Consider the following 21,462-nt stretch of genomic DNA (forward strand, 5'->3'; position numbering starts at 1 on the left):
ACGCGTAATGCTTACCAAACACTTTACGACTTTGTCTTATGATGTTATGACCAATGCAATACCTCACAAGTGAACCAACACCGATCAGACGGGAAACCCATCTCTCGATGGTAGATACTCGAAATTGAAATCCCACGTGTTCGGATTATACCAGTCCAAGACGTTGTACAGGCCCGAGGTCGCATCGTTGAAGACTTCGGCTTGCACTGGCTGTGGGTCGAGAATCTGATCGAGGATATGCGACAGTTTCTTCTCAACCTCCTTGCATGTCTTGTAATTCCCATGGCCGGGGCGCGCTACCCAGGACAGGCATGAGAGAAAGACGCTGAGGTTCCGGATGAGTTCGGCCCGCGGTAAAACGATGGCATGGGGTCCGACTTCCCGGCTCTGTCGGAGGAGCTCGAGGGTCAAGACGCTGGCGCCGGGGAGACCATAATAGAGGATCTGTACCATGTCAGCCTTTGAAGCCACGAACAGACCGCAAAAAGTGTCCCTACGATCCATGAGTAATGCCGGGTCATGTCCATCAGCGAATCTCTCTCCGCGTTGATCCTGATGATGTTCGACAGTACTTGTCTGGATGTTTCGAAAAGTGCCGCTTGACCGGTGTTGGTGCGTTTGACCAGCGTCCTCTGAACCAGGAAGACAGTGTACAGGTAGTCGAGATAGGTATGAAGTAACGCAAATGACGAGCAATAGATATCATTCTCCTCCACATCCGCACGAATATCGTAGCGCAGATAAGCAGGAGCCGTGTCCCATGTATTCCGTGCTTTCTCAACCAGGCGACTACGGAATGTCTCAGCAGTGGGTAGAGTGTTTGGCTTCGGGGTCTTACTTTGATTTCTCCACGAGATCATCCTGGTCACCAGGGCCGAGCGCTAGTTCAAGCGCCTCTTCTCGGAAGATGGCGAGCAGGAATCGAAGGCGAATTAGAGTAACGGGGTGGGCAGTCCCATAAACATGCCATCCCGCCTTGTCTAGATCCGATATTGCTTGCGTCAGCGTGCTCCCGCCCGCAAGTAGTATTTCATGACTGATATCCATCGGAGGAGTCAATGTGCAGTATCGGTAATTGATGAGGGGCGGCCGGCCCACAAACGTAGCAAGCGACTTGTCCGCGTAGAATGCTGAAGCAAAGCAGACTCTTCTCCATTGACGTAGGAACCATGGGCAGTCATCCGTCTGAGTGCTCTCTTGATGGAGACCGGCAGCGTAGATCGTGGCAGACAAATCACCTAATCGACGCCAAGCTTGATAACCTAAATTAACGGTCAACAAACCATCAACTGTCGCAGTGAGTAGTTAGTCATACTAGAGTCACCATATTGCTGTGTCCTTAACATAACGTCATTGTACTGGTAGAAGCCCAGGAGTTCGTTCACAGACGATGCTTGATCGCAGAAACCGAGGCAGATACCACTGGCCTCAACGATCTGAGCGCGTAGTCGATCTTTGGCCTCGCTATCAGGCGCTGCTTGAGTGAAATCAGGATCGCTGTCAGGTGTAGACATCAACGCTATCCCGGTAATCGCAAAGATATTCCCCAGGGCTTCCCATCGGGAATTCCTCCCAGTAAAGGAAGATAAGTACTGCTCCACGGTCATCGAACCATGAATGGTCAGCGGGCGAGAAGTATTCTGAAAAATCTGGTTGACCAAATCTTGAAACTGAGAATCGAAGTCATTTGCGTCTAAACTGTCGAATATCCTTCGGATGGACTCAACGATCGAATAAATAACGATCTTTGGCACGATGGTAATCACCGTCCGAGCATGGTACTTGCGAATCATGATATCGCAGACCGGAAGATCGTACAGCAACTTGAGCATCTCCAAGCCCATCTGCAGTCGATCTGAATCAACAGAGCGAGTGGACACTGCAGCCGCCGAGCTGTTGTCTACTTCAAAAGGGATATCACTGCGATGCTCGGCAAGAACAGCTGAATAGCTGGTCGATCCAAGATATCCAGGAAGGGCCGACGGCGGCTCCACAGTCGTACGGAATCGACCATGTTCACGATTTGAGCCAGGACTTGAGGCACTACGAACAGTCAGTCTCTACCATAAACGCACATCATCGTCCTGCCGGGATCACATAAAAGGGTTCTGAGTCCTGACTTTGAAGTTGGCTGGCTCGTCAATCTCCTTGATGCTTCAATGGGGCTGGCTCGACTGGCGACTGTTCGCTTTGTCATAGGCGCAGGATGATAGAAACATCGGCTAGCGATGTTCTTCGCCGTACAGCGGCCACACACCGGTCTCCCATGATCACAGCGCAATTTGGCTTTGCGACAGGGTTCGCAGGACTGTAGCGTTCCATTGCGACGGACTGCCGGCGATCGGGTTTGTCCTGCGATTTCGACCATCCTCGGCAGCTTGAAATATCTTCCGTCAAGAAAGTTTGGTGGCCATGAAATTATCACAACATTTTCAGGTTTAAGGTTAAGTTTCGATGGTTGATTTTATGCATCTGGAAGGATTATGGTGAGAACGAAACATGGTCATGTCGGCAAAAGTGGGCCTCAGGCTGTCTAGCTCAATGCGGTTAGCGTGGTCAAATATATAGATCTCCATCACAAGGCCGACTTCATACTCAAGACAAACTTCATCCGACAACAATACCAGTAAAACCTAACCCATTGATCGGGTATACTAGATTTGTCAATGAAGGATTTACTACGACTTGCTCCTATGTCAACAATTGCCTTGATATGATGTCTTCGAGCACAACCGGACCTCAATCTCTTCGCTCCACCAATGCCTCCCCGTAGTGGCTGATATCGTACCCATTTTCTTCCAGATACGCCTTGAACCGAGCGTCTTCGGTCTCTAGCTCACGGGACATGTCCGGGATCAGGAACCACGAACAAAGACCTCCAAGCACAGCAAACCCAGAACTAATCAGCAAACAACCAGCTGACCTTGATGTGCTCACAAAACATAGAACAATGGCTCCATGTAGCCAACTATAGATTCAATGAATGTCAGCGCTGTTCAGGGATGAGCAAGAACCACTATTGAAGTACATACTAATCTGTGCATTGTACCCATCACTGAACAGGGCCAAGTCAGACACTGACGTTCACGACACCTCCCTGCTTGCTTCCTGGAATAACCTCGGACTCATGTTGCTTTGGAATTTTATCATTGTCTTCAACTGTCGGTTTGAACTCGCGCTGATCTGCCCGTCTTCCATTGCGCCGTCAGAACCCATTCCCGTGGAGAGCTGACCGGGAATGGCCAGAATTCGAAATCACAGAGCGCAAAAGACACCAAGTGCGATGAGAGATGCTGTCATTAAGTGAGCCTTGTTTTATACATGTGTAGAATATGTATTCTGTATGGAAGCTTTCGTGTGAATTGCCATACTTGATCTCCCCATCATCATCCAATAATGGACTTCAGAGATCCCACGCGTCAGGATTGTCGCAATCACAACGTCGAGCTCACAGCATGCATTCTCATATGGCGCAAATATCCCCGCTTAGAGTCATCTCTAGGAGCTACAGTGCCAGATGGGTTGACCGACGGAGAGATTCTGACTAGGCACGAGTGAGGTATTTATCTTGTTCATGGCTCCCGCGGGGTTGATGATTGGATTGTTTTCGATTTGAGGCACAGCGGTATGAGAATATTCGAGATGGACAATTACTACTATTCATTGAAAGAGGAGCAGATTCAGTCCTACAAAGAGAAGGGTTATTTGCTTGTTGAGGGCTTCCTCAACAAGGCTGAGGCCCAGCTTCTCCAGCAATGATCCCAGGAGGTCCACGATCTACCTCGCACACCTGAAGTCCCGTGGATGCCATATGACGTGAGATAATTCTAGAGTAGACAGTGGTCTACTGAAGGAGAGAGCTGGAAACTGATATAAAGGACAGGAATGAATGCCTATGGACAGAGAGTCCTCTTTCGCACGGAAAACTTTGCCAACAGCCATGCGGGATTTAGTAGCTTTCTGCGAGGCCAGCGAGTGCTGGGCGTGCTTGAGCAGCTGGCTACGGAGGAAATGCTTCTATTTAAGGAAAAGATCAATTACAAGCTTGCAGGAAGTGGTATGCTCCTCCAACGTATACTCTACATTTAGACAATCATTTAATCCTGTTTCAGGCGGTTTTGACCCTCATATCGATGCCAACGCATACACTCATGTCAAGGACATCAAGCACCTGACGATTCCTGCGGCTGTCGACGAAATGAATGCTGAAAATGGCGGCCTGGAAGTAGTCGACGGTAGTCACCTCATTGGACATCCCCCTAGGTCGTGATCGCTGCATCGAGCAATCCTGGGTTGAGAGCCATAAGTGGACATCATGTAATCTCAAGCCTGTTGAGGGAATTACACAGACCCGGATATCAACAGCTTACTAGAGCACATAGGCGACATCCTTATCTTCGGGTCCTACCTCGCTCGCCGATGCTGACTGTCGACGGTCGTGGAGCGGTTGTCGTATAGCCATCTTAGTAAATGGGGCAAATAGCCTCCTCGATGATAGCTAGACACTCAACATACGACCTTATCAAGCAGAGTAAGAGAATAGCCTGTAATAGGAACGGAAGACGCGAATAGTCGGATACATCTCTGAAGCTTATGAGACACCCGAGTAGCATCGATGAACGTACGAAGTCTAAACCGGAGGCCAGAAAAAGTAGTTTAGACAGAGCAAATCGCACGTGGGCAGCGTGAAGTCAACCATATAAGTAGCTCCATCAAACCCGCGGCGGATCATCCTCTTCCATCCGCAGGAGCATCACACCCAGGCACCCTCTCCTACACCTGAAGCCAAAAATGACCCCATCAACTCCTTTCGAGAAAGCAAACCATCTCATTAACTGCCTCCAAAAGCACGGCCAAGGCGACTACATCGGCCAAATCATCCCCCTCGACTCAACACGTGAGATCCACCTCCGCATGAACCTGAAAAACAACCAGTCCGTCGGCCCCATCGGCCACGAGACACCAGGCGCGGAGTACCCTCCGCGGCCTGGGCTTCAGTGAGACGGTCTGCAAATTAGTAGAGAGTCATGTCCCTGCGAAGCGGTGCGTAAGCAGTCGCCTGCCATTACCATTGTCGTTGCAAATCTAGTAGCCGTAATGGTAGAGCTGACCATCGCAGATTTCTCACGGCTGTGGATAGCGCGTACTACGATTCGCTGTCTGCTGCGTCGAAAAAGTCGCTTGAGTTCCAGGGTGGTCCGTTTAGCGGGGCGGAGCTGGCGACGTTTGAGGCGGATCCGCTGCGCGAGGAGATGGTCCTGTTGAGGCTTTGGGATGATAGTGATAGAGCCAAGGTTCTGGGGATTGAGGGTCTGACGCCGCGCGCGGGGGAGTATCTGGATGATCGCCGGGCATTTGGAGAGGGAGGCTGGAGGTGGAGCTGCAGATGGACATGGAGATGGATGATTTGTCTAGCGAAACCAAACAGATGGAGACGCCGGAGCAGGGTCGTTGATTAGGGATGTCTTGGTGGTATCTCTGGTTCTTGTAGACTAGGTCTTGGAAGGTCACCAACTTCGTGAGTCGAATATATGATAGAAGAAAGACAGAATTTTCATGAATATGCACGTCGTTGCTTAAGCATAAGGCTTTAATGTATACATTCGTTCATACAAGGGTATAGACGGCATGACACTTCATCTAATACTTCCAACGCAATCTCAAACACGGTGCTCCACGTTTGTCACGGAGATACCGGTTTCCTCGCCCTTCTCGGCCACATTCTCGGGCAGAGTGCCCAGGGCGCGACCGCCGAAGAGCAAATCAATCTCTTCCAGGGACTTCTGCTTGGTTTCCTTGAAGCAGAAGTAGATGACCGGCAGGGTAATGCAAATGTCTAGACAAGATACATTAGCCCATTTCACAACGATGACACCTTTTTGGGGAGCAAACTTACTCCATGCTACGAAGACAAAGTAGAACTTCCATCCAAGCTTGCCCAGAGCAATAGGAGAGACTTGGGCCCAGAGAGTAGCCACGGCCCAGTTACCGATACCTGTCGCAAAGGCGTTTCCTTTACCACGAATCTGCATGGGCATGACCTCGGACATGTAGACCCTTGATTGCAATCAGCTAGCGTCATCGAAGTAGAGTGACGAGAATACTTACCAACTGCAAGGGCCAAAGGACAGGGAAAATATGGTGGTCACGCAGAAGAGGAATGCAACCCCACCGATACTGTAGCCATGGCGGCTACCATCCTCATTCTGCGAGTTCAATGATGCTTCACAGATCAAGGCAATGGAAATTCCGATGGCACCAAACATCATGGGCCTGCGTCGTCCTACTCTGTCCAGAATGAAGATGATGAAGAACAAGTTTGCGAGAGGACCAACGCAGTTGTAAATACCGGCAACTAGCGTGGCTCTGTTCCCTGTGATACCGAGCGACTCATACATAATCGTTTGATAGTAGCCGATCACGTTGACACCGGTAAACTGAGTGAAGACCTGCACGGCAACACCATGCCTATATGATATGGTTAGCGACGGCGGTTATAGCAGGGGTCCGACAGCCAGATGGCGGCCGTGGGGAGGGCGTACATCAATCTGGTCCGCCACTGAGGGACTTGGAACATGATGAGCCAGCCAGGCGCCGTAACAGCCTTTTCGGCATCAATAGTGGCCCTGATCTCCGTGTATTCGGTCTGAATCCAGTCGTCATTGGTACCGTCATAGTGCAATCTCTTTAAGATCCTCATCGCCTCGTCGTACTTCTCGGTCTCGACCAAGTATCGAGGGGACTCTGGCATGAAAACCATGCCGACAACGAGAAGCAGAGCAGGAACGGCCTGGAATGCCAAGGGGAATCGCCATTGGAACGAACTCGTGTCTGGTGCGTGGAGTGATCCGTAACCGACCCATCTGCCGGGTGTCAGCAACCCCTGGAGATCACAAAGGGGAAGACCGGCACGTACGTGCTGACGATGAAACCAACACCAATCATCTGTTGCGCCAGTCCAACGATCAAACCGCGAGAGCGAGGATGCGCGCACTCGGCTTGGTAGACGGGCACGGACATGGACATGAGACCGACAGCCCATCCTGCGAGGATACGGCCGACCAGAATCATGGCCAGGTTCATTGCCGCAGCCTGAAGAATAGCGCCGACGAGACAGATAATAGCACCCATCTGGATGGTGAATTTACGCCCGAAGCGATCCATCGTCAGACCTCCCTGAAGGGCCCCAATGGCGGCTATCGCAGTCTCTGTCAGTGAACTAGTAGAATTGCAGTAGAAAAGGGAAGACATACCGCCTCCATTGAATGTACTGTTAATGGCACCGATAATGGCGGAGGTCTTGTTGGTGTTGAAGAAGGCGAGGAAATTAGGACTCGCGATAACATCGGTCATCACACCGGCATCGTATCCTTTTAATAAGCGACTTAGCCAGAAACTCAGATAGGGTGGATATGAAAGTGTGTGTTTTTGTAACTGAGAAGAGACAAAGGCGTCTCAAACCTCAGAATTCACACAAAAATGGTTTGAAGAGTATCATTGCTGAACGTACCAAAGAGAAACGACCCAGTAGCTGCAAAAGCAGCCAGACTCATGGTAAAAAGTCGGCCCATTTTGCTACACTTAAAGATAGCAACTCTAAAGACCAGCGAGAAGCGGAGTGCACCTGGGGAGCAAAACCGGCTGGCCGTTGGGGGAGCAAGCCATCTCTATATAAAATCTAGATTCAGCCATTCGCGAAGAGCCATCGAATGGTGAAAAGGCTTGTGTCGCAGAAACCAACAAAAGTAGCGAGAGGCCATCGAAGCGAGCCATGCCAACTTGGGGACACAGCGAAGGACAAGCGGGGAGAGAACCTCCAGATCCGGGGATTGCGGGTTAAAGATCGAAGCTAAGACTCTCAGCAACCGACAATTCAACCGGACAGTCCACTCGAGGCATTCGCTTGCTGCTCTGGCACTCTTGTGGCAGGGAAGAGTGATGTGGTGTGATTGGTGCAATAAATAAAAGTGAGACTAACATCTGACATTTATCCTCCCGTGTTCCTATTGATCGAACAACCATGGCCAAGCCAGGTATATCAAGGAGATTTCTCCGTCCAGACTATCGTCGACCAAGCCAAGCAACCACATGTCTTCAAGGCTGGCGTGCGCCATTGTCATTTTACACTCGACTCCGGTGGCATGACCTAGTCTGAGTTATGTTCTACTTGGAATGGCGGATCCAGGCGATTGAATTCCGTACTGCCTACGGAGAAAGCAGAGAGATCCACTCAGCGGCTGATGAAGCCGAAATTCCAATTGCAAAAGAGAAAGGAGATGCTTTGGACACTATAATAGGTGGGCAGATCTTGAAAGTCGTTCGACTGGCTCTCCTTGATGTACCTAGATGGCTCAGAACTTTCAGGTCCACGGTCCTGGACTCAGTGATAACTAGCCCATTACCTTAGAAACTAGACTAGATCGTCCAAGGTAAGAGATGAGCACCTACTCCGTAACAAGGCAGCCAAGTCATGTGGTCAAGGGCGTGACTGTCAGTCATGTCATCACGTGACTATTACTGACAGAGAATGCACGTGACAACGCGTCGAGCGCGTTGGCCAGCTTCCGCGCCAAACACGCTCAACTTTCCACCCGGCGTACTCCGTAACTTGTGACGGAAAGCTTCGTCGGTGGAAATGCCGCAGCAGTAAGGAAAACGAGCACAAGATCAGCTGGTCATCATTTGAATGATTTGAATGCGCTTCAAGGCAACGCGCATTCATAAAAGCTGAAGCCCATCTATTTCAATTGGTAGCATATGTCTCCTTGCTTTGGTGTCCTTTCCTCGGTCTTCAATGCAGTGGAATAAGACGACGTCGTGATCCAATACAGTGTCTTATGAGCCCGAGGTTGATACCTGTAATGTAGAGGCCGTAGGCAATACGTCAGGTTATCAATGGGCTGGACGAGTGGAAGTCACACACGTAACAATCTGTCAAAAGTAAGGCAGAGATGGACAAGCCCTCACTGATGCAATAGGTTTGTATAGATAGAACTAGAGGTCAATACCTTATCAGCCTACGCATTCTTCATGTTAGCAACCAAGGATCAATTGGACCCAAATCAGGAACTGTGGAATCTGTCGACGCCAAAGACACCTCGTGCGGGCGGGCTGGATCGGCCGAACTACCGCGCGGGCGTATAGTAAGGTACCTTGGGACTAGTTACGCCGTACTACAACGCCTCCACGCTGTGCAGTCCGCGTCCACATCGCGACGCGATTAGATGAAGCGCTTTTCTCCCACCGCACCACTAAGAGATCTAGTCCACTCCGGATCTCTCATCAAATTCCCCATTCTCCTCCATATCAATGTTCTGATCCTTTGTATTCTACGGCTCTCTTTCCCGTTACTGCTCTTATATTGGCTTCCAATTCCCCCATGCCACACCGATCTTGAATTCTATCGGCCGGTGGCAGTGTTGAGAACATGTCGGACCGCGAGCGTTCTGCTGCGGCATGTTCCTCCTCTCCGCCCACCGTACAGGCTCCTGAATCTGCTACTTTGAATTATGCCTTCCTCGTGCACTCCCAGAAGACCCTCACCCAGAACCTTCCCCCGCGAGTCGACAACAAGCTGCTTGCTCGTCAGAAGCGCCGTCGGACAAGGTATATATGGGCTCAATTCGAACCCGAAGTTGTCAATTGCCATTGACTGGCTCTGCTTAAACCATCTCTGCTAATTGCTGTCCGATTGCTGCCGTATAGTCCCGAGGACCACGCGGTACTCGAAGCCGAATATCAACGCAATCCCAAACCAGACAAGACAGCGCGCGCCAACATTGTGAGTCGCGTCTCGTTGGGAGAGAAGGAAGTGCAGGTATGATCTCGAGAACAAGCACGACGCGTCGTCAGCCACTTCAGTTCTGACCATGCAACGCTCCAGATCTGGTTCCAGAATCGTCGTCAGAATGACCGGCGAAAGTCCAAACCCCTCCAGCCACACGAACTTCTCGCCCCTCGATCGGACGTTGCTAGCCCTCTAAGACAAACTACAAGCGACGACAGCCCTTCTGCGGAGGCAGGGTCATCGAGTGGGGGAGAGCAGTACGATGGACGGGAACAAGACAGGGATCTTGCAGAATTGCCTTTGGAAGATGGCGTGCCGCAGTCTTCCTATGAGTCGGTAGAAAGTGGAGGCAAGGACGATACGGCACAGCTTAGTTTGAGCTCACAGACAAGCCTATCGTCGCAATCAAGCGAAAACAGTCAAGAGCTCCATAAGGCCATTCCTGATGCAACGTCGACCCAGCAAGATAACGACACGCCGCTTGATGACACACAACTCTCTGCCAAGAGAAAGCGTTCCATTTCAGACCTGCGCGGAGATCTCCCAATCACACTTCAGCAGCAGCAGCAGCAGCAACAACAAACTCCTGGCGGCCTACAGGTTCTGAAGTCGCCACCATCCCTACGTCTGTCACTGTCCTTTGACGGAGAGGCAATGGTACGAAGAGAAGGCGAGTTAACACCGTCTCCCCCGAAAGGACGCAACTCTCTCCGGATCGCCATGTCTTCGGATGGGAAAGCTGTCATCCGTACAGAAGATGAGCCATCCCCGTCCAAAGGCCGCATTTCCATGTTTTCCACAAGAAGCTCCCGATTCGCAGGGCTGCGTAGAAGCAGTAGTGCGGTGGTCCTTGGAACACCTCGGGCTGGCGCCATAGAGAAGGAGAAAGCCTTCGGAAGATCTCGAGACCCTCGGAACTGGGAATCATTTTTCGACACCGACGCAAGAAGCGCGTTGTCAACTCCAACCAGCTCTCAGAGTGCTCCTAACTCTGCCTCCCCTAACCTCATGCTTGCCCCTCGTCAGCGCTCATTGACCCGAAGCTTATCAGCAAGACACACTAATATGTCGACTTCGACCACCAACGATTACCTCAACACTCCGATTCCACAGCATGCTGGTGAGAAGCGGCGGAAACTCTCGCGTACTGTCTCCTCTCTAGGCCGACTTGAGTCTGGCTTTAGCAATCTCAACAGAACGCCATCGGGCACATATAAGATCTCCAAACTCCGTGATTCCATGAAAGACAAGGATGATTTGGATATCGAATGTGGCGACTCGGACAAAGAGAACTGGATTCCTGGGACCCGAGTCTCACATGTCCGGCGGCGAGCCGCCTCCCACCATCAGTCTCAGCGCCCAGTGCTCAAAGAATCCAATGGACGAGATGGGAGGATAAACAGGAATTTAACCGCAACAGGCAGGCGTTCCCGAATTCCTCAATTGTCGCATCGCAAAAGCATCAAGTCCATGCCAGAGCTTGATGCGGATGTTTCAGCTTTCATGGCTGGCGGAGGAGTCGCAAGCCAAGAAGAAGACCTCGACTGTGTTCAAGGTCTATTATCCTTGAGCCAAGGCGCTTGGAGGTAGACTTCATATTCCTCCTTGACTTTGTCTCTATGATACCATTAATTTCCTTTGTTCCTTTTCTTTTGTCTTATACTTCTTGACGTTCCTTTCTGCTCATGTTGGATGTCGCAAGCAAGCGAGGAGCGGTTCCATGTATGATGTCGGAGCGAGGCTCAGCTTGTAATGATTGAACTTTCTTTGCTTTGTGGACATAAGCCTCGGTTGTACGGAACATACAGCTTCCCCCTTGGGGGCTGTGGCCACTTGTTTGTGTTGACCACGATGATGATGAAACCCTTGTTATGAGATAGCCAAGCGATATTGATGTCAGGCAAGCTGTCTCGCTAATCAGACGACGAGGACGAATATAAATATTTCAATAGACCAACAATCTGTAGAGCAGTGCATTATTCCGATCCAGATTGAAGTGCTGAGGGGAGGTTGAAGTTGGCAGCTCCTGGCGGCAAGAAGAATGCAGGATGGACGCACGTGGTCCGCTGGCTGACTGATAAGGAATGCATCAAAGCGTTTGTGTTTCGTTTGTCTAGCTCCATCTCACTTTGTTATATCAGCAAGTTGTCTTCATCCCTGAGCTTTCTAAGGCAAAAGGCTCGAGGACCTGGACGAGTAGGTGTATATAGTGGAGAGGTAAGTTTGTACAAGTCCTGCTTTGTTTTATCCTCGTATTCTTCAGGACATGATGTCTCGGCTTTTGAGTGAGCTTGTCCCTGTCCCAGCCCACACAACAACGTTTATGCTTCGAATGCTGATCTATTCAACTCGTTTGGATAATCGAGGGTGTTATTCGCTCCTTTTTTCTGTTTCATACTGCTTGCGTTGTGGTTCTTCGATTCCCGTCTGAGCGGGCGCAGGCCTCTATCTTGTATACAATCTACTATTTTTCATGCAAGAAGAGCATCAGCATTCTTCCCCGGCTTATTGCATCTATCATAGGACTGTACTGACCACGAACCGACAGTGTCCTAATTCCCAACTGCTTCTAGCAAAAACATTGCAATATCTGGACGTCAGAGCAGTTTGTTGCCACATCGTATTGCCACAATGGGCGGAGGCCTCAAAGTGGCTATTGTCGGAGCTGGCTTCGCTGGCTTACGGTGCGCAGACATACTAGTCCAGAATGGTGCTCAAGTTACCATCTTTGAGGCAAGAGATCGACTCGGAGGGCGGGTGCGTTCACAGGCACATTGATCACCGCAAATCAGTTACTGAATTCGAACAGGTTCATCAAACAAAGATTGGCGATCATCTTATAGACTTGTGAGATGCCCGAACTCGACTGCCTGGAAGAGTCTAAGTTAATTCGTCGCAAGGGGCCCTAACTGGATTCATGGCACGGAGAAGAATCCCATCGCCGGCGTGGCAGAGGTGACCGGAACGACTATCGAGGATTTTGAAGGCGAGCAGATCATCTTCTCCAGAGATGGAAAGCTCGTCGATGAGGCCACCTCGACCAAGATCTCTGAGTTCTTATGGAGCACGATAGACGAAGCGTTTGAATATAGCAATGCGCACAAGGACTCCATTCCGCCCGATCGAAGTCTGCTTGACTTCTTTAAGGAGAGAGTCAGCAAAACGGGCTTAAGCCCTGAGGAAAAGGAGCTCCGTATAGAGACATGCAAGCTGTGGGGAGCGTACGTTGGTGACTCTATTGAGAGACAGAGTCTCAAATTCTTCTGTCTGGAAGAATGCATAGACGGAAGTACGCGCCACATTTTCTCTATGGCTGCTATCTGCTGACAATGCATCGCTAGACAACTTCTTCATCGCATCTACATACAAGAAGATCTTGGACCACGTTTCCGAAGCAGCCACCCAACATGCTGACATCCGCTTCAATCAGCCGATCATCAAAGTCGAAACGGACTTCCGAGAGAACTCGAGCGCCGCTCGCAGGGTGATATTGACAACCGCAGCCGGCGAGACTCACCAATTCGACGAAGTAGTAGTGACCTGCCCGCTCGGCTGGCTGAAACGCAACAAATCCGCCTTCCACCCGGCACTACCCCCTCGACACATCCAGGCCATTGACAGCATCTCCTACGGCCGACTCGAGAAGGTATACGTGACATTCCCACGAGCCTTCTGGCACGCAGACGCAGAAGCCGGCCTGAACGGCCCGGACCCCAAAGGCACCGCTCACCACAATCCCACCTTTGCGGTTTTCCACGACCCAATCTACGCCGAGCACCCCGAAGGCATCCTCTGGAACCAAGAGTGTATATCATTCGCCGGCCTCCCCGCCGATTGCGCCCACCCCACGCTCCTCTTCTACACCTACGGCCCCTGTGCCACATACATCGTCTCCAAGATCGCTAATCTCGACCCCGCCACGGACGAATACTATACCTTCCTCGACGGCTTCCTGCGCCCATTCTACTCCCGCCTGTATGGGTACTCGGCCTCCTCGGCCGACTGCAAACCCCTCGCCTTCGTCGCTACCCAGTGGCAGAATGACCCCTACGCGGGGAACGGCTCCTACTGCAATTTCCAGGTAGGTCTTGAGCAGGGCGACAAGGACATCGAGACGCTCCGGGGGAATATCGGCCCCGAGCGCGGGGTCTGGTTTGCGGGCGAGCACACGGCGCCCTTTGTAGCGCTAGGAACAAGTACGGGTGCGTACTGGAGTGGGGAGCGGGCGGCTGGGGAGATATGCCAGTTTCATGGGCTGGGTAGATTGGGGATTGGTGCTGGAAGGGACGATTCGCTTCCTTCGGCTGTGCCGAGGAAGGTTGCTTCGTCTGCTTGAGCTGCAGATGGTTGGATATTCGAGTTTTGGAACAATGTTGGGGACGCCATGCTGATTGACATCTCACGTATATAGTAGGTAGTGTGTTGCTGCACTTTTGTTCATACTTCTCCTTTTTAGTTTCGAGACGCACATAATATCGATCAATATTTGGATTTGAGCAAATATTTACAGAGAGACGTGTTGATGACTAGCATCCAAAAACACAAAGCCATCCCATACCTGCAACCCAGCAAAGAAAGATGCACTGCAAATAGGGGAATCAAAAGAACAGCTTAGCCACGATATCAAGAGAGCCAAAGAAAGACACGTTCAAAAAAGCCTGCTGAACACCTCGCATAATCAATCACAATAGCCTGCGCCCCCAATATGAAACGACTGAGCATCGCCGGACCAGCGTGATACCCGAATCGCACCTTCCCAGACACACGGACAAGCGAACAACCAAGGTACCGTACAGTAAACAGAACAAATGACAATCTGGGTATTCACAAACTCCTCGTATGAGCGTCAAAGAAAAAGCAATGTCCAGGATTTCGTATAGCGTCCCGAACCAAGCAATAGTATGTATGATACAGTGCGTAGGAATGGTTATGTGAGGATTTAGCCAAGTTGCAAGAGAAAAGCGATAGAAGAAGCAGGTGTATGACAGAGGTGTGGGTCAAAGTATGTCCTCAACACCGGCTTGTCCCAGATGTTTGAGGCTGCATTCAATCGCGACAAGCGAGTCGTTCAGACACCTCACACAGCATTCAACGGTCGAGTTTGCGAAGCGCACAACTGATGAGCATGAGCCCTCGAATTAATCTTCCCAGATCGTTTCCAGGTCAAGGTCTTGCCGACGTTCCGCTCCACAGACACTCCAGCGCTTCCTCTTGTCGATTCTCGCCCCGTAGACTCCTGAGCCGCCTCGCATAGAGCCAGAAGAACCCGCAGGACCCAAAGCATCAGATGTACCACGGCGCCTGCTCCCGTTGGCTGCCGCCTCCGCTTCGTCTGCCCTATCTGCGGCAGCCTTGAGCGCTGCAATTCGGTCGGCTTCGATGGCTGCATCCTCGGCATCAGGAATATCTGGGATGGTCTCGAGAGAGGATATGCTCGGACTGCGCGATCGGAGGCTCGTAGGAGTCGATGGTACTGACGACGTAGAGGAAGTCGAGTATCCCGGGAAGGCTTCGTTGAATTTTGAGCCGAGGACCACTGGTGACGAATGGATCGACGAGGGACTGCTAGTAGGCTGGGTGATCGAAGTCGCACTGGGGAAGTGGAGGGGTGATGATGGTCGTCGGCGCCCGACACGCAGGTTGTGTGATGCGACGGGAGATGTGGTGGAGGAATCCCCATGTGGTGGTGATTTCATGGTTGTGTCAAGCTCAGCGTGCTCCGAGATCGTTTCTGAAATATTCAGAGGTGCCATCCTGGCTTCGAGGGAATCCCTTGAAGGTATCTGCAAAGGTAGATACCGTCTTGGAGTATTATCATTCTGAATTGAAGGCGCTTCTCGACCATTGACGAAGATATATCGCCCTTTGGAGTCCAGCCCCGGGGACGAGTGAGCGCGCGTCATTGGAGGGACACCCGAGACCTCCGCCAACGACCGCGAGCGATAATGGGCGCGGGGGAAAGTCGAGCGACTCGGCGGAGCGACCGGAGGATCGGGGGTAAGAGACAAGGTTATCATGACGTTGTCCGACCGCTCTGATTTCCCAGTAGCCTCCTTAATCGCATTCGCGGAGCTTGCCGTGTTGACTGGTTCGACTTCGACCGTTCTTGCAGCGCGGGGCGGAAGAATGCGCCCCTCTGGGGAAGGACGGGAAGCTTCCATGTCTGTCTGAAAACGGAAATGTAACGGTGAAAATCTGTCTATCGAACAAGATCGACCTCATGCTTGACTGTGTACGGGAACCATGAGAGTGAATCGATCCTAGACGGTCCAGACTCTCGAGACCCAAAAAAGGAAAAGGATACGGAGTCTTGACGAAATCGATTATACCCCTGGCGATATTATTATCCTCCAACAAACCCATCCAACAGTTGGTTGTATCGACTACCAGAGGAGAAGGGAACCCCGTACGCGAGGGAGAAAAGGGGGATTGATGGGAGATGTAGAGTTGAGTGGTGAGATCGAAGAAGCTGGAAGAAGCTGAAGCAGAAGAAGAAGAGCAGCGAAACCGCGGCGTGATCAAGCGGTCGGAGAAGAGCGGACAGAAGGAGGAGGAAAGAGAGGGAAACCACCCACGGGACGACTCGTGATAGCAAAAGCAGTGACGATGTGCGAATCAAGAAGAATATGTAGCTTTTCAGGTGGAAAGAAATTTCTTTTCTCGTTGTCTCCTTGCGAATCATTCATGCCCAAAATTTCCCTCGTTTGTACTGGTCGCTTGAATATGGCCAATACGTGATCTGTGCTCCTCAGCCAGGGGCACGCTTCCTCGGAGAACAGCGACTGTAAATTCCTCCCTAGGCAGGGATTTCTCAGCCTGATAGGGCACATATGTCCTAGGATTGCATGCAATGATGATCAGGGGTTGACAGAAAATATACAATCGCGCTGGGACCAGTGAAGAGAAAGAGTCTGGCCGCGTCCAGCGTCTCTCTACCAACACCTTTGTCGACAGCTCTGGGCAAGAACAAACGACGAAATCTACTTTAATGAAGACAATTGCAACTTACCTTGACCAAAGAGTTGAATAACCCAAGCTGGTTTTAGATCCCTTACTCTGGACTTACCAAACGGGAAGCCTGTTGTAAAGAGCTACTAATGATCAACTACTGAGTAATGAGCACTCGCATACACCTCTAGCTGATGCAAGAAGTAAGTATTATGAATTATGACGTTAACCAACATCCTGAATATCAGAGTGATCACTCAATCTAACACCGTGACAACTATTACAAATGGGAGGACTATCATGAGAATGGAACGAGATGAGCGAGGCAGTGGGCTGCAACCTTGGATCCTTGATCAGGCATGTGTCTCTTTGCACATCTTCGACACACTCTTGCGGACGTACACTTCGCGTACAGGATCCCCTTCGTGGTCTTTAACTACCCATTCTCCAATGCCATACTCCGCTGGAGCTCGTTTGACACCACGTCCGCCTCCGCCAACGATTAGGTTGCCCGGTCGGTACTCGGGATTGGCCTTCATGCGGCGGATGGCTGAGACATGGATTTGAGCATCCTTGGGGATATCTCGGACCTCTCCACAGGGAAGTGGCCACCGGATCGGCTTCCAAGAGCCGTCGTCCTGCAGATCCATGCGACGGAATGGAAGATACTCCATGATCCGCCACGACAACACTGACGTGAACGGCAGCCCATTGCCGTAAGCCAAGCAATCATGCAGGAGTCCTTTCGTGCTGGACTCGTACAGCGCTTCTAAAAATCTGCGCTTGGATTTAGACACGTTCTGTTCGTCCTCCTTTCGGGCGAATCTCATGTGCTCATCATTATCTTCTCCATGGCTGGGATCTTGACACATATCCATATTCTTTTCCCAGTGGAGATGCTCTTGCAAAGGCGAAATCTTACCATCATACTCCTCGCAGCATTCGAACTGTTTGAGCTTGCGCGGGTCAAACTGAAGGCCCGCGCGCTGTGCCTCGTGTACCATCCATACCAGTGGTGCATGACTAAGAGGCCATTCTTCGCCTTCGCCAAGTTTCCAACCTCCGCCGATGTCCGCGTGTCCGCCGGGGAACCAGACTTCTTGAATGTCCTGATGCCTTTCATCTTCGTCATCTTCGTCGTACTCGCTAGGAGCCCGACTTCCTGCTTCCGGTACTTGAAGCGAAAGCATCGAGTTACCACTCTTCACCGATGCTAAATCTTCTGTAGACGGGTTCATCATAGGTACAGGCAATCCGAGTTTCTTTCTCTTCAACGGTGAGGATGAACGATAATGGTGTGCACTGCGAATGCTTCCGGCACGCGATCCATCTGCACTGCGGTAGACGGATTCCGTTTCCTCCTGATCCTTTCGGCCTGGGGCGTTTTGCGGCCCGTTCTCCACGTTCGCGTCGTCGTTCACGACAATGGATGGTAGACCATTCGGTTTCTCCGACTCAGGACCCTCATCATGACGGAAGTGATGCAGGTGTCGCTGCCAGCGATGAGGACCTCGTTTCTTCATCGACCATGGTTTGACCTCCGAGATGAGATCCTGTCGAAATTTGGCGCGTCGTTCGTCAATGCCTACGGCATGTCGTATAATCCTGGCTGAGCTGCGAGCAGTGTAGGGGAATTTGCTTCTCTGCATCCAGGCTGACTCGAACCTCGGCACGCTATTGACCGTGTCGAATAGACCCATGAATTTGATGCGACTGATAGGTCTGCTAAAAGTTTCACGGAAAGCCTTCATGAATCGGAACAATTTTTTCTTCTCCTCCTTTTCCTCTTCACTATCCCCGCGCCGACGCTGTTGCCATTTGGCAAAGGTCTTCCATGCGAACCTAGTCAGCTCTTCATTTCCCGCTTCGAGCAAGCCGATATAATCAAGCATCTCCGCCAGGAAACGCGCGATATAAGCACCACGACTGAAACCAATAAAATAAATCTCGTCGCCGGGGGCATAGTATCTCATGAGAAATTTATAACCACCCATGACATGTTGGTCGAAGGAGGAACCCACGGCGGAGTCCTTAGCTTTCAGGTAGGCCGACTTGATCCGATGGAATCGCCCATTACTGGAAAGGGAGTTCGACGTCACGTATGTGCCAATACCTGGCTGGTAGTAATGGTACTGGTGACTCTTACTGCGATCTAGCATCTTCGCCCAGGAACCCTCTGTAAGCACACGCATCGACAGACTACACACGGCCTGGGGGACGACTCACTCGGAAGATCTTGAGCACGTTGCTGTCTGATTCATCACCGCAAAATTTATTACCAGTACCATCAAAGCAGAGGACAAACTGCTTTGGGATGGGGGCCGGCCCCAGCGGTCCTGCATCCATGGTTTCGCGCAGGTATAACTGTTGATGCTCCCTGCGCGATCACTTGGCTGATTGTGAACTCAAAAGCAAGAAAAATCGGAATAAATGACAAATCAATCCCCGACTCGCGGAGGGCGAAGCTTATGTACAGTTTCTTAGTTCCAGAGACTCCCACATGCAACTGCAGGTAAGAGTTGCTTGGCTCGCACTTTATAGTGTGATACCAGTAGAGACCGGGATTGGGCTTTAACACCTTGACCAGATCCCAGAAGACAGCGAATAATCGTCAAATCTATGGTAACACAGTCCTCGACATCCAGGAAGGAAAAGAGTCAAGACGTAACTATCCCTGCAGGACAATGACATCCAGCCATCGCCCGGAGCTAAGCAACAAGGGGAAGCTCGTTCCTCCACGCGGATCAATATTTTGAACCAAATCGGTTCAGCCGCTGAGAAGCGAGACATGAGAGCGAACAGAACTCTTGTTGGTCAAAGCAGCAGTGGTTGGTGGGGCATTTCTTCATTGTCACAAGTGCAAGTGTTCAACTCACTCCCCGAGTATCTAGCTACGCGACAAGCGGCTTGGACACCGGCGGACACAAAACACAAAGCCCGTGTCGTATTAGAGCCTATCATACAGTCCGCAATGTGATTTTGCATGCATCCACCTGTCAGATTCGTTAAAGATAGCATGACCGGAAAGTATAATCGGAGTATCTTCCTCCGCAGAAGGCCGTGTCTCGCCCCTCTGTGACGCGGTTTGATTTTGATCGCCTGGAAAGATGGTGTACCTAGTAGTGTTGACGATCGAGGTGGCAGGTAATCTTGAACAGGATTCGGGCCATTAGAATGTCTGTGATATCAGTGATTACGCCAGAAGGTTTTTTCGATACTGAAAGGAAAAATCCGTGTGGCCGAGGCGCGTATCGAATGGATCGCTTTCCATCGAGATGCAGTAGATGATGACGATCTTTCCCCATTGATACCATCTGGGTGGAGATTACCGAGACCATGGCTGGCTGTCCCAGGCCTAGGAGCACTTTAGCCAGGCCCTGCACAAGAAGGACACTGGACAACGATAGTTTCATGCAGGAGTGCGGAAAAAAGGAAAATCCCTGCTGTGCAAAGCGAGGGACAAAGGGGTCAACCACGTCTAGCAATGGCCGGCTGATGATCCCGGATGAAATACTCCCTCTGCTGGAGGCAATCAAAGCATGCGAGCTGCTGTTTCCTACGCATGATTTTTATGGACTGCATTTTGAAGAATCCATCACTCATTAGTCATTGGGTAAGGGCTGAATATGTACGGAGTACTCTTGGTGTCTACTCAGTCTGATCGCAGGAGTACCTTATGAGTATGGCCCTTTCCGATGAGACAATGATCATGACAGCCTCAGAACCTTGGATCCTGAGGTGTCTCCGCCGAAGTGGGGGCCTGGCTGCCTGGGGCCGGCCACGAACCATTCGGGAGCTGCCGATCGTCTCTCCTCGATCCACCAAGACGGGCTGGGAGGGTTCGTCCAGCTCTGCTCGTATGGTCTCGGTCACTCGCATGATCGCATCACAAACGAACACTCTTCCAAAAGCAAGACTTTATTCTCTTGTTGTCTTGATGAGACATCTCATTGTAATCATCATGAAGTGTCCAATCAGTTTCTGATACATACACAGAAGTACATATATAGAATGTCAGGGTTTCTGTCCGTGTTTTGCCAAGTAAGCTGCTCTCCTTGCTGGACAAGCACGAACCTAGCCTACCCCTCCCCCTTGTCACCGAATTTTCTAAACGCACACCACGAACCGCGTATCTTACCAACTACGTATGTACCTGTACCAAGTACGGATATCTACCTACTGTATGTTGTTAACTTGTTGATCATCCACTAGCTTGTCTTCACGGCAGCTGAAGGAGCCACGCTTGGACAAAATAGTCGCTTTTATCATCCACTCTCGGGCTTCAGAATAATCCTCCATCAGTCGCACTGACACAATTGAATCCCGACAACATATTCCTTGAACTCATACTCATAACACCTTTTACATCTAACGGTGTCGCAAAGGACAGTGGTCGGCGAGAAATTTTCTATTTCCACAATCCCTTACTTTCCAAGATAGAAGACGGAGAGTGACAGGCACTACTATACCTGTGCTCTCTTAGTGGCTGAGAGTCATTACCAATTGAGTACGTAGATATTGGTATTGATGTCTGTCAGCTATCAATGTAGCTACAGGCCATCCTAGCCTGACGAGTGAAATGGTGGTGATCCCGTGTACGTGTTGCGAACGTGTGGGTACCGCAGACTAGTACTCACCCTAGTAGCTCAGTAGTTGTGACTAGTCTACTCATGGTCTGTCCCAAGTGAGATTTCTGGCTTCACTAAAGGTTTCGGGTGTGGGTACTC

The 21,462-nt window shown here is 50.8% G+C and overlaps 8 protein-coding genes across 8 annotated transcripts, besides 1 other annotated feature; 4 read left to right on the forward strand and 4 right to left on the reverse strand.

Annotated features, from left to right (window-relative positions):
* Positions 1-84: 84 nt before the first annotated feature.
* Positions 85-2,322, reverse strand: NFIA_065120 (putative C6 transcription factor; the record flags this gene model as incomplete). Its single annotated transcript, XM_001263244.1, has 5 exons — positions 85-444; positions 498-789; positions 839-1,262; positions 1,316-2,043; positions 2,258-2,322. The coding sequence occupies 5 exons, from the start codon at positions 2,320-2,322 to the stop codon at positions 85-87; spliced, it is 1,869 nt and encodes a 622-aa protein (XP_001263245.1).
* A 1,563-nt stretch (positions 2,323-3,885) lies between these two features.
* Positions 3,886-4,270, forward strand: NFIA_065130 (uncharacterized protein; the record flags this gene model as incomplete). The annotated part of the gene is made up of 2 exons (XM_001263245.1): positions 3,886-4,057; positions 4,113-4,270. The coding sequence occupies 2 exons, from the start codon at positions 3,886-3,888 to the stop codon at positions 4,268-4,270; spliced, it is 330 nt and encodes a 109-aa protein (XP_001263246.1).
* A 521-nt stretch (positions 4,271-4,791) lies between these two features.
* Positions 4,792-5,459, forward strand: NFIA_065140 (uncharacterized protein; the record flags this gene model as incomplete). Its single annotated transcript, XM_001263246.1, has 2 exons — positions 4,792-4,997; positions 5,120-5,459. The coding sequence occupies 2 exons, from the start codon at positions 4,792-4,794 to the stop codon at positions 5,457-5,459; spliced, it is 546 nt and encodes a 181-aa protein (XP_001263247.1).
* Positions 5,460-5,660: 201 nt separating this feature from the next.
* Positions 5,661-7,571, reverse strand: NFIA_065150 (sugar porter family MFS transporter; the record flags this gene model as incomplete). The annotated part of the gene is made up of 7 exons (XM_001263247.1): positions 5,661-5,836; positions 5,897-6,057; positions 6,109-6,468; positions 6,543-6,863; positions 6,917-7,196; positions 7,254-7,370; positions 7,511-7,571. The coding sequence occupies 7 exons, from the start codon at positions 7,569-7,571 to the stop codon at positions 5,661-5,663; spliced, it is 1,476 nt and encodes a 491-aa protein (XP_001263248.1).
* A 1,856-nt stretch (positions 7,572-9,427) lies between these two features.
* NFIA_065160 (homeobox domain-containing protein) lies at positions 9,428-11,377 on the forward strand (the record flags this gene model as incomplete). The annotated part of the gene is made up of 3 exons (XM_001263248.1): positions 9,428-9,606; positions 9,706-9,817; positions 9,884-11,377. The coding sequence occupies 3 exons, from the start codon at positions 9,428-9,430 to the stop codon at positions 11,375-11,377; spliced, it is 1,785 nt and encodes a 594-aa protein (XP_001263249.1).
* Positions 10,343-10,368: a microsatellite.
* A 1,041-nt stretch (positions 11,378-12,418) lies between the features above and the next one.
* NFIA_065170 (flavin monoamine oxidase family protein) lies at positions 12,419-14,123 on the forward strand (the record flags this gene model as incomplete). The annotated part of the gene is made up of 4 exons (XM_001263249.1): positions 12,419-12,544; positions 12,597-12,634; positions 12,688-13,076; positions 13,129-14,123. The coding sequence occupies 4 exons, from the start codon at positions 12,419-12,421 to the stop codon at positions 14,121-14,123; spliced, it is 1,548 nt and encodes a 515-aa protein (XP_001263250.1).
* Positions 14,124-14,925: 802 nt separating this feature from the next.
* NFIA_065180 (uncharacterized protein) lies at positions 14,926-15,948 on the reverse strand (the record flags this gene model as incomplete). Its single annotated transcript, XM_001263250.1, has 1 exon — positions 14,926-15,948. One exon carries the CDS (start codon positions 15,946-15,948, stop codon positions 14,926-14,928), a length of 1,023 nt encoding a protein of 340 aa, XP_001263251.1.
* Positions 15,949-17,088: 1,140 nt separating this feature from the next.
* On the reverse strand, positions 17,089-19,081 carry NFIA_065190 (T6SS phospholipase effector Tle1-like catalytic domain-containing protein; the record flags this gene model as incomplete). The annotated part of the gene is given in 2 exon segments (XM_001263251.1): positions 17,089-18,945; positions 18,962-19,081. The coding sequence occupies 2 exon segments, from the start codon at positions 19,079-19,081 to the stop codon at positions 17,089-17,091; spliced, it is 1,977 nt and encodes a 658-aa protein (XP_001263252.1).
* Positions 19,082-21,462: the final 2,381 nt, after the last annotated feature.

This window comes from Aspergillus fischeri, genomic scaffold (genome assembly GCF_000149645.3).
Source record: "Aspergillus fischeri NRRL 181 1099437636252 genomic scaffold, whole genome shotgun sequence".
In the NCBI taxonomy this organism is placed as follows: Eukaryota; Fungi; Ascomycota; class Eurotiomycetes; order Eurotiales; family Aspergillaceae; genus Aspergillus; species Aspergillus fischeri.